This window comes from Hyperolius riggenbachi, chromosome 9 (assembly GCF_040937935.1).
Source record: "Hyperolius riggenbachi isolate aHypRig1 chromosome 9, aHypRig1.pri, whole genome shotgun sequence".
Classification (NCBI taxonomy): Eukaryota; Metazoa; Chordata; class Amphibia; order Anura; family Hyperoliidae; genus Hyperolius; species Hyperolius riggenbachi.
In genome coordinates this window covers 264,883,354-264,898,231 of record NC_090654.1, presented here as the reverse complement: position 1 = coordinate 264,898,231, position 14,878 = coordinate 264,883,354, and the positions used below count along the sequence as shown (strand labels likewise).

The window sequence follows — 14,878 nt, the reverse complement described above, 5'->3', positions numbered from 1 at the left end:
GATATCAAATCTAACCCAAAAGAAGTTTTACAAGTACATCAAGTCTAAAAAAAGAAAGGTTGACTGTATTGGACTCCTAAAGGATGAGGGTGGGAACTCAATAGTGGATGACCAAGGTAAGGCAGAGTTTTTAAATGCTTTCTTTGCTTCCTTCTTCACAAGGGAAACATCACTGTTGCAAATTACAGAGGCAGAAGAGTCTCAATCTTCCAACCGTAATATTAAATACTTAACGCAGGAAGAAGTGAAGGCAAGACTAAAATTAAAAATAGACAAGGCACCTGGCCCGGATGGCATTCATCCTCGGGTCCTATGCGAATTAAGTTCAGTTATAGATAAACCCCTTTATCTTATCTTTTATGACTCTCTTTCAACTGGCAGAGTCCCAGTGGATTGGCATACAGCCCACGTTTTCTCATTATTTAAGAAAGGTAAAAAATCTGATCCAGGAAATTATAGACCTGTAAGCTTAACATCAGTTGTATGCAAATTGTTTAAAGGGTTACTAAGAGATACTATACATGACTTCATAGTAGAAAATCTTATTTCTCAGCATCAGCATGGGTTTACTAAAGACGGGTCCTGTTCGACTAAAATGCTCAGCTTTTATGAGGTAGTGAATGCTAATGTGGATATAGGGAATGCTGTAGATGTGATATACTTGGACTTTGCAAAGGCCTTTGACACTGTTCCCCACAAACGTTTGGTGCAAAAGTTGAGGATGCAAGGACTGGGGAAGAGTCTGTGTACATGGATAGGGAACTGGCCAATGAACTCAGTGGACGTATGTCTTTGTGTGTGCGTGCGTGTCTAGATAGTTCTCTTAGTGAGCAGTATAGGATGAGCTTATACTATTACAGATATATTTCTGCTGCCAGTGGTTAATCCGGCATACCCAGTAATGTCATCAGGATGGACTTACTGCTGTGATGACGTTTCCGTCGTGAATTCTGACCGCTTCATCCAGGAGTCGCAGCTTGTCTGTCAGTGAGCGGAATCTCTCCAGGGAACAAAACTGGTGAGGAAAGAAGAGAAATGTGTATACAAGAGGAATTCCCCCTGCCTGGAACAGACACTAAAGGTCAGTAATCACCATATGTATAAGGTCTACAGACTTGGCCACGCTCCTGCAGCTGTCACTGGAGATTCAGCCCTGAGAAATGTCTATAAAAGGAGGAATCCCCCTGCCCGAAGCAGACGCTAGAGGTCATTAACCACCATACTTATAAGGTCTATAGACGTGGCCACGCTCCTGCCACTGTCACTGGATTCAGCCCTAAGAAATGTGTATACAAGAGGAATTTATGAGGAGGTTATGATTCTTTCATAATCAATGCTTGGAGTTTGTGGGGTTTTGCTTGTTCACCCACTTCTTGAGGATTGACCACAAGTTCTCAAGTGAGAGGTCTGGGGAGTTTCCTGGCAATGGACCCAAAAGTTCAGTGTTGTGTTCCCCAAACCACTTCGTTATCACTTTGGCCTTTGGCACAGTGCTCCATCATGCTGGAAAAGGCATTGTCCTTCAAACTGCTCTTGGATGGTTGGCAGAAGTGTCCGTTGGAGGATGTTTTGGTGCCACTCTTTTTAGCTGTGTTCTTAGACAAAATTGTGAGTGAGCCCACTTCTTTGGATGAAAAGCAGCCTCACACATGAATGGTCTCAGGATGCTTTACTGTTGGCATGAGAAAGGACTGATGGTAGCGCTCACCTTTCCCTCAAGCATCGTGCCAGATGCCCCAAACATTCAGAAAGGGGCTTCATCAGAGAAAATTACTTTACTCCAGTCCTCTTCAGTGGCTTCTTTGTTGCCCTTCTTGACACCGGGCCATCCTCCAAAAGTCTTTGCCTCACTGTGCATGCAGATGCCCTCACACCTGCCTGCTGCCATTCCTGAGCAAGCTCTGCAGGCTCTTTTTTTAGGTGCCCTAAGCCTTCTTCACAACAACTGAGCTTCTCTCCTTGACGTTTTTGATGATACGAGGGGTAAGTCAGTGACAATGGCCTCAATTCACTAAGCTTATCTCCTGTCTTTAATAAGGTTTCTAGAGTTATCACCATGGTGATGAAGCATGTCGTATTAAGGAAACATTTTACCTCAGGCAAACCCAACGTTAACTCTTCGGTCTTTAAGTTAACTCTTCAATCCTTAAAATAACTCCACAATTCTAAAGTTAAAGACAGGCTGTTAATTAACTGCGTGTGAAAATAATTACAGAGGAGGTAACTTAAGGAATGAAGAGATAAGATAACTCTCTCACTCTGTGGTGGCAAGTTTTCTCTTGCCTTATTATCTCCAGCGTGATCTTAGTGAATTGAGGCCATTATATAAATATATGAGGGACAGTGAGTGACATATGCATATATAAGGGGCAGTCAGTCACATTATATACATATATGAGGGACAGTCGGTGACATTATATACATAAATGAGGGTCAGTCAGTGACATTCTCATCTCCTCTCTGGGCTGGTCATACCTTGCCTTTACTCATCCTCCGCACTGTGTCCTCAATGCTCCACTCTCCACTATAATCCTGCAACACAAAGCACAGCTGTAACCAATGTTGACACACCTGCCTCTACCCAGAATCCTTCACTTCCCCATCCTGAGTACCTGGTATTCTGATCTGGGCTTCCTCAGCTCCGGTGCAAAATGTCTGTTGCTGTTGTCTAGAATGGCTGGAGGAGAAGATGCGGGATGACAGGAGGATCGGCACACAACAATTACTAAGACACAAATCAGACAAGAGTCTTACCTTCAGACAGCGACTGGAAACTGCTGGGCTTGGATTTTCCTGGATGACAAATCAGAAAAAAGGCCATAAATGCGCAGGAAATACAGAGAGAGAATGTGGCCAATACTCTTTATTGGCGACATAACATAAATTCCTTGCGGAAAGAGTGTTGTTCTTCTTCTTCAGGAATGATGAAGTACAAGTACAACATCCCGCCTGAGGAATAGATCTAAAAAAGGGGCGCTATGCTCATCCTGCTCTGAGACTAAGGTTTTAAATTGGACCTGAACTCTTGCACAGGACAGAATGAAAACAGAGTACCCTGTATGTATTTAGAGAATGTTGCCTGTCTAATTCCCCTTCATATGTGACTAATCAAAACTGTAATTTGATCTCTTAGCTTTGTCAGCTCAGGAATCTCCTCTGTATGGCAGAGCAGCCAATTTGTACACACAGGATGTTAACCCTATGTCTGCTTCCACAACAGCAGGAGATAGACACACAGCAGATTTATATCAGCTGTAATGAAGACATTTTTTTTATCTTTAAAGTGAACCTCCAGACTAAAAAAAAAAAAATCTACTCAGCAGCACTGAAAAGGCTTGGTGCTTCTTTAACAGTTTCACAGCATCAGAACTTTGTTTTTCTTATCCAAAACACACATATATCTATCTATCTATCTATCTATCTATCTATCTATCTATCTATCTATCTATCTATCTACATATATACATACACACATACATACATACATACATATATATATACACACCGTCTTTCCCCGAAAATAAGACACTGTCTTATATTACTTTTTGCACCAAAAGATGTGCTAGGGCTTATTTTCAGGGGATGTCTTATATTTCTATGAACACACAAGTCCCTGTGCTGTGTCCTCCTGACCTCACCCACTGTGACACCTTTTTCCTCTGCTGGATCCACCTCGCGTGCCTCTTTTTCCCCTTTGTACCTTTTAATGTCCCTTGGAGTCCCCCTCTGTACCATGGGCTCCAGTAGTAACACAAGTTGCCATATTTTTCCCTCTTACTGCCTATAGGGCTTACTTTCAGGGTAGGGCTTATATTTCCAGCATGCTCAATATTCCTACTAGGGCTTACTTTCAGGAGATGTCTCAATTTCGGGGAAAGAGGGTATATATATATATCCAGAGTCCGCGTCACGTAGGGGCCAAAAAAACAGGTTTACTAATAATAGAAGTTTTATTATATCTGGGTTTACTAAACCAGGCATTGCTCCCATAGACTTATAATAGAGATTGGACAGTTTCCTATACCCAAGTTTAGGTCAGGAAGTAAAAAAGAGATATATATATATATATATATATATATATATATATATATATATATATATATATATATATATATATATATATATATATATATATATATATATATATATACATATATATACATATATATATACATATATATATACATACATACATACATATATATACATATATATATACATATATATATACATACATACATACATACATACACACACACACACACACACACACACACACAGGAATGAGAAACAATCAGCAGGTCCCCCAAACCCCCACATCTATGGCTTACCCTTAAACAGGTTACCCAGGGAATAGGAGGAGCCTGGTCTGGGGAAGTACGATGGCTCTGTGCGACTCTTCCCTGTAGCAGAGCCCCTTGTCTCTGTCCCTCGCAAACCCGATGACGACTCATTAATAGACCACGATATACCTGTCAAGGTGAGAGCAACAAGAGAAGTCTGTTAGAGAGGAATGTGTACCATCTGTCACAGGTAAACGCAGGGGAGGGGGGGGGGGGGCAGCGGATTACAGCTGCCCAGATTCCCACCTCAGACCAGGGCCAGTGCAGTGTCTGAGGACAGGCACAAGTTGAGACACCAGAATATCAGCAGGCATCCTGCAGCTCGCAGCACTATGCTGCTGCCTGCACTATGTGCTGCCCCGCCCCCTTTTCTGGCTTCAGTTGACTTTGGATGGAGCAGCAGTGTATGTACAGAGCATGGAGCAGCTCTGGGGAACTTAGAGTCAGCTATGGGCACAGCCCTGTGCCCTGCTGTGTGAATGCTTCACTTTCCACTTCATAAGCAATGTCAGCTAACCATTATTATCTGCATCCAAACTGCTTCCAATCAATCCCTTTGTCGATCGGAAGCAGATCAGCCATTTAGGATATAATTGTCAGATCCTGTCAGTCGGACAAGAAATTGCATTGTGTGTACCCAGCATGATGTCCTACCATATTATTATACTGTATTCTGCGTGCCTGAGGAAGACCTTTCAGGAATCCCCCCTTGAAAATCCTGGGTTTGCCTCTGTCTGTGATCCTGCGACATTAGACTATTAATGTGATTCACTAAGCTGCGCTTCTAAAGAACGCAACTTAAATTGAGCAGCGGGAGTTAAAAATCCTGTGCACACGCTACATACTGACACATGGGACCTGGGTTGAAATCTCGGCTCTTACTGATCAGTAAGCTAGGACCTATTCAGTAGGAGACCTTGGGCAAGACTCCCTAACACTGCTACTGCCTATAGATCGCACCCTAGTGGCTGCAGCTTTGGTGCTTGAAGTCCGCCAGGGATAAAGCACAACATAAACGTTCTGTATTTTGTCTTGTCTCTGAGGACAGTCAGTGACATGACTACGTACTCTGAAATATACTGCACTGCAGAAGAGGTCAGTGTTATAGAAATACATATTAGACTTAGTATGTCCTCGAAGTCATTATACATTGTATTCATCGTATTACTTTTATCACGGTCATTACCAATTCTGTATCTTGCATTCTGTATCGTTTGTGTATTTTGTCAGCAATTATGTATTTTGTATTTTGGTGTACACCATTGTCTATATTATTGTGTACCCCATGTTTGTTTCTTACTTTGTACAGCGCCACGGAATATGTTGGTGCTTTATAAATCAATACTAATAATTAGATTGTGCCCCCGAGAGAAGGCTGCACGAGCCGTCCCTGCTAACATGCTCTGCAGCGTGGAACCGATGTCTCTCTCAATAAGAGAAGGGTAAGATCCCCGGATAATGTGTAACGCATGGATTTTCTTCCATTGTTTGTATTGGGAGATGCATTAGTTCTTAATGCACCTGTTTCACTGCAATGAGCACACTTGTGCCTTTGAGGGGCTTTTTAGCCCTATGCAGTGAGTGTCTATCAGGTGCATCTTGGTTAGATGCGCGACCATTTCATTTTCTCCCCATTGCATAATTAGATTGTGATCTCCTCTGAGGACAGTCAGTGACATGAGTATGTGCTCTGTAAAGTGCTGAAGAGGTCAGTGCTCTATATAAAAAAACACTATAAAGTAATAATAATAATAATAATAATAATAATAATAATATTTGCTCGGCTGCAGACTCACTTCCCACCGGCTCTCCACTCCAGGTGAACCTCTCCCAGTCCTCGTCATCTTCCTCCACAAAGGCCTTCAGACTATTCACAGCGCGCTTAGATTCCTTCAGCTAAAGCAGAAAGCAGCAAAAGTCAGACATAGATCTTCTCTAAGGAGCAGAGAACAAGCCACATGAGTTTCGGGGGTCTGCCTGAACTACCAAGTATCTGACAGAGTATCAAGGAGGGAAGAAATCAGCCAGAGAGAAGAATCACATTCAGCAGTGCTGATCATAGAAGCGTATGGGATTAATGGGCAGGCGATGAGGCACTGGATACTGCAAAGGGGTAAAGCTAGGGTAGTGCGGGGCTAAGGTGGAGGTAAAGGAGCATACATGGGACTGGAGGTGGCAGAGGTAATGGAGGGGGTGGAGGTAGTGGAGTACGGGATGAGGTGGAGGTAGTGGAATACGGGATGGAGTGGAGGTCGTGGAATACAGGATGGGGTGGAGGTAGAGGAGTATGTAATGGGGCGGAGGCAGAGGAGAATGGAGACGAGGCAGAGGTAGGGGTGTATGAGATGGGGCGGAGTGTAGGTTCAATAGACATGGCGCATGGTAGAGAAGTTTAGAGCGCGAAGAAGGAAGAGATGTTGGTAGGATAGTTTGGGCTACCAGAACATAATTTTACCATAAATCTTGGTAATTATATCTGATCACATTTGGAAATGAGGAGGGGAATAGATTCCAGAGGGATTTGATGCCATATAGTTTTTCCATATTACCTGAGACAAGCCATCTTCATCGTGGTCATCAAAGGTGAAGGCTTTACACTTGGTCGTATTCCAGTAATCTTCATCTTCTTTTACTCTGGACATCTGGATTATATGCAGTGACCGAAGGTTGTCTTCCTACATGCAGGTACAGCTACAGCGCTACCTCTTTGGCACAGCTGGAAGCAGAGTGCCAACTCCTGGGCAGAGTCAGAAGCAGAGGGCCACCTCCATGGTACAGTAAAAAACAGAGTGTATCCTCCTGGGCACAGTAAGGAGAATACAACTGAAGTTAGGCTTCAGACACAGCATCACATGTGGTGCACCGCTACAGACAATGCCACCTGCTGGACACAGCGCCACCTGTTGGGGACAAGTAGAATAAGTAGGACCAGAGCATCACCTCCTTGGTACAGTGTCAATGTTGTTTCTGAGAGGGTCACCGTCTGTGCAGGGAAAAAAAAAAAAAAAAAAGTTGGAATATGGTTTTTGGATACACAAACAAATGATGGGAAAAGAGCAGTCTTTGGATAAACAGTAAGATAATGAGTAGAAAAGGGTGGAGCAGTGGGAAGGAACAAGAGGCCGAGGGAGGGACAGGTGGGTGAGAAGGGGTAAGGGACGGATGGATGGGGGGGGACAAAAGGATGAGGGATGGGGATGGGGCAGGCAGGCTTGCTGGGCAGAGCTAGAGCCATTTTCCCACTATGGCTGACTATCCAGCAGAAGGTGCCGTCATACTGGGGCAGCGGCCCTAGCACTGAACCATGGGGTCAATTCCACACTATGTGCCCTGAAGCAAAATGCCAGCAGCTCATTTAGCCAGGATCAGAAAGCTTCAAGGTATGATACCTAAAGGAACGGAGGAGCAACATAAAGAACTCTCAGAAACTCTCTGTCTACCAATCCCTGCAGAGGGAGTACACAATGGCTCCATATCTGGAGAGGCTACACCACCACAAAGACAAACCCAGAGCCTGTACCGTCTGAGTACCCACAGCCTGGAGATAAAGACAGGGCGACACAGAAAGACATGGAAGCCCAGGGAGGAGAGACTGTGCAGGCAGTGTTACCAGGCGGTCCTGGAGGATGAGGCCCCCTTCCTGCTACACTGCAGCAAATATGCAGCTGTGAGGACCGCCCACTTTCAGAGACTCTCTGACCGCATCCAGAATTTCACCTTTACCGATGAAGACATGAAACTACATTCTACTAGGGGGCAGAGGGAATAACCGTGCAAACAGATGCCCAATATGACACTACCTGCCACCAACTGAAAGAGATCACTTGACCATGGTTTCAGCCATAATGCTCTTCTGGCTGTGACAGTATTAAGAGATCACTTGAGAGTTTCAATTCGTCTAGTGCTCTAATGATGTCCTGTTTGTCAGCGTCAGAGTTTAGGGCCAGTTCGATATTCTCAACCCAGACCTTAATGGCTTTAGCGAGGGAGGTCAACGCCACAGGTTGTCTGTCTAGGTGCGGATAAGATTTGTCCAGTTCTTGGCTCACCTCCTTATGCTCCCAACCAATGGCAGACTTTACGGCCATAACGAATGCTGGCACCAGGGAAAAGTCAAAACCTACAGGAGGTAACGGACCTTGTGGAGAAGATTCCTCCCCCTTCATGGTGTGAGGTTGAAGGAACTGCCAGAGAAGCCTGGGCAGTATCCTGTACAGCTTGCTGGATAAAGGACATAACCTGCATATTATCAGATTCTTTGTCTCTTCCTAACTCGCTGAAACAGCTCTCACACAACATTTTATCAGGCATAGCAGGCTGAGCACAAGACCAACACAACAACTTTTCGGGTTAGCGAAATCTTGTACTATCCTCTCCTTCAGAGGGGGGAGATCTATGTCTACTATGATAGACTGGAGAATGTCTGTAGGAAGCATAGTCATGTCTCCTTGGAGATCTCGAACTTGATCTATGCCTGCACCTCGGTAAGCGACTTCGATAATAATATCCTCTTGAAAAATGTCCGCTCGGCGATCGCCTTCGGCGATCTCTAGAACGTCTATCAGGAGAATGTCTCTTATCCTTATGGTCTTTGGAAGATCTTTTATAAGAGGAGCTTGGTCCTTGGGAAGTATGGAGAGCTGCAGGCTCCGGTATTGACCTCGACCGACCTCTTTCAGACTGGTGACCTTTAGACACCGTATGTCTTCTCTATCTCTCTCTCTCTCTCTCTCTCTCTCTCTCTCTCTCTCTCTCTCTCTCTCTCTCTCGGACTGTGGAGACATAAAATAAGATATGTTCCACTAAAGAAATCCGCACAAAAATAAAAAAACACAGAGAGAGACAGCACTCTTTTATCCCAAGGATAAAAGAGTGCCATAATAGAGGTAACATAGAAAAAAAAGACCTCGTGCAACTGCCACCTGATAAAATCATCAAGTGATTACCTTCCCCTTGGATCAATTACACCATCACCACCAGCCACTTCCATATTCCTGGAAACTTCTATCTTAAAGGGAACCAGAGATGAACGTTTCACACAAAATAAACATATCAGTCGATAGCTTGTAAAGAATAAATGCTCTACCTGATAATTTCGCCGATCTGGTGTGCCTTTTTTAGTGTTTTTTATCCATTATTGCTCCAGGGAAAATCAAATATGGCCGTCGGCTCAAATCCCTTCTGCTTCCGGGTTATGAGTTGTTCTGGATGTGCTGTCTAGGCTATATGAGACTAGGCTGCTGTCTAGGCTATATGAGAAAGGCTGCAGCCTTTCATCTGTGTGCTTTCATTTTGGTTTGATGTGCAGCTGCCTGTAGGAAGTCTCTCTCATAGGAATGAAACTGCAGTCATCATCAGTATCTATGCAGAGTGCACACAGATCATATTGCCACACTTGTCTGTTTCAGAGCTGCTCTCTCAGCAGCAGCAGCCCCTCCCATGTCATCACAGCTCTCAGTATGCAAAGCAGAAAATCTGAGCCAGGAGGTGACAGGCTTGGGCTTGAAAAGACTCCACAGAAGAGTGACTCAGCTCTAATGATTCCAGGTCAAACCTAGACTGAGCCAGTTGGGGATTCTTATCACAGCTGCTAATAGACTAATTAAGCAGATAAGAATGCAACTAAAAGCAGGGTAGGTGTTTACTGTCATGTTCCCACTGATAAATGTAATAAAATACATGAGGATGCTTCGTCTCTGGTTCTCTTTAAAACCAAGCTGTGAGAAAACGCTTGATCCAGCGGCAGGCGGCTCTTTCCGCGCACGGACGCGCCACACACGGAGAGGCAGCCGCCTCCCCTCAGCATGAGGCGGCTGTCTCCGTGCAGGCGTCTGCGGAGCACGGAGAAACCGCCGAGTTGGACGCAGCGGTTCGTGCGCATGCCCCCGCTGCGGAGGCACCGCAGAGCGGGGCTGCTGTGGCTGGGACTCGTAGTCCCTCAGGTTTCAGAGTGACGCGCGCACTCAGGCAGGATTTATGACTCTTAGAAAGGAGTCAGCTGACCAGGCTGGTCAGCTGACTCGAGCTCCACCTCAGGGAGGTGCTGGGGGCACAACTGTGTATATATACTACTGGCTGTTCACTTGCTCCTTGTCTGGCGTTGCGATCACATATGTGGGAGCACCCAGATCCGTAGTCAGATCCGCAAGTGTGCCGGGACCAGCTGGAGCTGTAATCCTACACTTAGCTAGATTCTGTTGATAGCTAAAGTACTAGTTTGATTGTGATTATCTGTTATGACCTATTGCCTGCTCGACTATCCTCCTGAACTCTGATCTTGTACCTCGATATTTCTGATACTCTGTTGCCGAACCCCGGCTCGTTCCTTGACTCTGCTTCTGCCTCCTGATTTTGTACCCCGATATATCTGATACCCCGTTGCTGAACCCTGCCTAAACTTTGACTCCGCCTTTGCCTCCTGATCTTGTACTTTATCTGTCCGTGTGTGTACGACCTGGCTTGTCCGACCTCGAGAACCGACCTTACTGTTAGAGGCGGTTCCTCACCGTTAGTGATCCTTCCTCCTGAAGGTTACTTTCAGTCTGTCCTTCCTACTGTCAGTCTGACTCCTCCCGTCTTGGAGAGCTCAGGTCTGCGGAAGGAATCTGTGCAGTAATCCTTGCTGCACTGAGGCCTAGTCCTCTAAGTGTTACTGTTACACCTAACACTACTCTACTCAGGTGAACAGAGGTTAGCTAGTATATCGGATTATCAGTGATACTGCAGATCACGTATAATCTGGTATACATCTGTATTCCCAGTGATTCTGCAGATCACTGGTAATCAGATTCTCTCTGTGCTTCACCGATCGTTACAGAATGCCAGACCAAAAAACAGATGGAAACACGCGCTGATCCTCTGACTGTGCTTGCCACCTCGGTGGACAGTATCCATCAAGCACTGGGCCAGCATAAAGCTTTAATCGACTCCCTATCAGGCTCTGTGCGAACCCTCCAGACGTCAGTTGATTCAGTGCGACCCCCTCCTAGTGATGACATAAGTATGCCTGTACCAGACAAATTTTCCGGCCACAAATCTGACTTCCGGAATTTCAAGAGTAGAGTGTTATCATACTTCGAGTTGAGACCCCGATCCTCGGGGACTGAGACCCAACGGGTCATTTTCATTAAAACACTATTAACTGGTGATTCCCAGTCCTGGGCATACAATCTGCCTCCCACAGACACAGCTCTAACCTCGGTAGAGGAATTTTTTAAAACTATGGCCGTGATATACGACGACCCTGACCTTGCGGCAACCTCTGAGCGGAAGCTCAAACTTTTGCGGCAAGGCAGAGGGTCGGTCGAGGATTACGCGGCAGAATTTCGTAGGTGGTCTGTGACCGCCAGATTTGACAACTTTGCTCTGATGGATTATTTCCTGTCTGGGTTGTTGGAAGAGGTCTCTGACTTGATGTTGACCTTACCCGAGCCCAGGACACTCGATGAGGCCATAGCATCGGCCATCCGAGTCGATCGTCGACTACGCCATCAGAGGCAGATTAGGGGCAGTCACCGTGCCAGGGTGACTTCGTATGCGGCACCTTCTGCTGCGTCCTCAGTAACAGCATCTCCGCCTGTCTCACCTCCTCCGGCCTTGCCTCCACCTGAGCCAATGCAAATTGGCCGATCGAAATTGACCCAGGTGGAGCGGAGGCGGAGAATATCAGAACAACTGTGCCTGTATTGTGCAGAAACAGGGCATAGAGTGCGAAACTGCCCTAACAAGCCGGGAAACGGGTCTGCCTAGGAGTAGTGGGGGGGTGACACCCTAGGCACATCATTCGCACCCCAAAAAGAGAAGAAGCTACTTCTCCCCTGTACGATTACATGGGATAATAAGTCTGTATTGATTCTGGCTCAGCGGCTAATTTTATGAACATTGAATTTGCTCAGGAGCTGGGCATTCCTCTCACTCCAGTAAGTCCCCCCATTCAGGTCACGGCAGTAGACGATTCCCCTCTGCAACGTGATCGTCCCCTGTCACAGACCCCGCAGGTGAAGGTCACGATAGGGGTACTGCATGGGGAACAACTACAGTTTTTTGTATTGCACATGTCAACCTCCACTATCATCCTAGGCATGCCATGGCTACAAGTCCACTCTCCACAAATAGATTGAGCTACGGGTCAGGTAACCAGATGGTCCGATCATTGTCACCAACAGTGTTTAGGGAAGGTGACATTGGGTCAGACCAAGATTTACGTGGAGGGTGTTCCCGAGGTCTATTCCGAGTTCTCCGATGTATTTTGCCCCAAGGCTGCTGATCAATTACCTCCTCATCGCCCGTTCGATTGCCCCATTGATCTCCGTGCTGGTTGTATGCCCCCTAGGGGTCACCTGTATAACTTGTCCGGTCCCGAGAAGATGGCTATGCAGGAATACATTCGTGACAACTTGGCCAAGGGGTTCATCCGGCCCTCCCGGTCACCCGCTGGGGCCGGTTTCTTCTTTGTTAAGAAGAAAGACGGGGGTCTTCGACCCTGTATCGATTACCGGGGTCTCAATAAGATCACGGTGAAAAATAGCTATCCGTTACCATTGATAGACGATTTATTCACGCAGGTCACTACTGCAAAGATCTTCTCTAAGTTGGATCTGAGGGGGCGTACAACCTAATCCGCATAAAAAGGGGCGACGAATGGAAGACGGCCTTTAACACACCCGACGGGCATTACGAGTATTTAGTGATGCCCTTCGGGCTGTGCAATGCGCCAGCCGTCTTCCAGGAACTAATCAATGAAGTATTCCGGGAGGTATTGGGTAGATTCGTACTGGTATATCTCGATGACATACTAATTTACTCCAATAACCTCGCCGAGCACAGAGTTCCCGTGAAATTTGTCCTGAACAAACTAAGGCAAAATATGCTCTACGCTAAGGTGGAAAAATGCATTTTTGAAGTGACCACGGTCACGTTCCTGGGTTATGTGATTTCCACCTCGGGCCTCTCAATGGATCCTGCCAAGGTCACTGCCGTGTTGGAGTGGCCGCAGCCAGTGGGGTTGAAGGCCCTACAGAGATTTTTGGGGTTCGCGAACTATTACAGGAGGTTCATTAAGGGGTACTCCACGTTAGTTGCCCCTCTTACCAGTCTCACGAAAAAAGGGGCGGATACCAACCACTGGTCTCCTGAAGCCGTGGCGGCATTTGTTCATTTGAAGAAATTATTTTGCTCAGCACCAATTTTGAGACATGTGGACACATCCTTCCCCTTTATCGTGGAGGTAGATGCCTCGGAAGTTGGGGTGGGGGCGGTGCTGTCTCAACGGTCTGGGTTGCAGGGCAGATTACACCCGTGTGCTTACTTTTCCCGCAGGTTTTCACCTGCAGAAAAAAATTACGATATAGGCAACCGGGAACTTCTGGCTATTAAGTTGGCATTTGAGGAGTGGCGCCACTGGTTAGAGGGGGCAGAGCACACGATCACAGTTTACACCGACCACAAGAACTTGGAATACATCGAGGGGGCTAAGAGGCTAAGTCCCCGTCAGGCCCGGTGGTCCTTATTTTTTACGAGGTTCAGGTTTATAATCATGTACACTCCAGGCAGCAAAAACGTCAAGGCAGATGCTCTCTCCAGGTGTTTTGAACCAGAGACAGCACAGCCACCCGCCCGAGTCCATAATTCCGCAAAAACTAGTGTTAGCCGCCACGGATACTTGGGAGAATTGGACAGAGATTTTAGGTCCCTTCCAGCAAGATGTTCCTGAGGGGAAACCCGAAGGGGTAATGTTTATTCCATTGCCATTTCGTTTACAAGTCCTGCAACTCTTTCACGCCCATAAGAATGCTGGTCACCCTGGGGCTGCCAGAACGCAGGATCTGATTGCCAGGTGTGCTTGGTGGCCTTCGTTGGCAACTGATTGCAAGGAGTATGTCAGAGAGTGTGCGGTATGTGCCAAGAATAAACCCTCCCGGCTGGCACCTGTAGGAAGGTTTCAGCCTTTGCCCACCCCGAGTGAGCCATGGACCCACTTGTCCATGGATTTTGTAGGGGAATTGCCCAGGTCTGAAGGCATGTCTGTTATTTGGGTGGTGGTCGACCGGTTTAGCAAAATGGCCCATTTTGTGCCCCTGAAAGGACTCCCCTCGGCTCAAGAACTGGCCGAATTATTTATCATTCACGTCTTCCGGCTGCATGGTATTCCGGAAGACATTGTGTCTGATAGGGGAGTCCAATTTGTGTCTGGATTCTGGAGAGCATTTTGCCACCAAATGGGCATGAAATTGTCTTTTTCGTCAGGCTACCACCCACAGACTAATGGGCAGACTGAACGAATTAATCAGAGCAATTCCTAAGATGTTACGTTGCGGAGGCACAGAGTGACTGGGTGAAATTTCTGCCTTTCGCGGAATTCGCCCAAAATAATTTGAAGAATTCCTCGTCTGGGTTTTCTCCATTCCAGATTGTGACAGGGAGGTCACCCAAATTCTCCCCTTTTCCAGTTGTCTCGTCTCCATTTCCAGCACTAGAGGATTGGCAGAGGTCACTCAGGGACAATTGGGGAATTGTTAAGGGGACTTTGCAGAAGG

General features: G+C 46.4%; 1 protein-coding gene across 2 annotated transcripts in view; it reads right to left on the bottom strand.

Annotated features, from left to right (window-relative positions):
* Nucleotides 1–14,878, bottom strand: part of VIPAS39 (VPS33B interacting protein, apical-basolateral polarity regulator, spe-39 homolog) — a 42,167-nt gene that overhangs the window by 19,755 nt on the left and 7,534 nt on the right. Inside the window, exons 2-8 of one of the 2 annotated variants that reach the window (XM_068254472.1) lie at nt 6,893–7,326; nt 6,140–6,239; nt 4,332–4,472; nt 2,755–2,793; nt 2,613–2,677; nt 2,476–2,532; nt 923–1,015 (exon numbers count right to left, since the gene is read on the bottom strand). In XM_068254472.1, the coding sequence (XP_068110573.1) occupies nt 923–1,015; nt 2,476–2,532; nt 2,613–2,677; nt 2,755–2,793; nt 4,332–4,472; nt 6,140–6,239; nt 6,893–6,985 (588 nt within the window). In that variant the 5' untranslated portion in view covers nt 6,986–7,326. The remainder of the gene's footprint in view (nt 1–922; nt 1,016–2,475; nt 2,533–2,612; nt 2,678–2,754; nt 2,794–4,331; nt 4,473–6,139; nt 6,240–6,892; nt 7,327–14,878) is intronic. The other variant, XM_068254473.1, reaches the window with a different exon arrangement.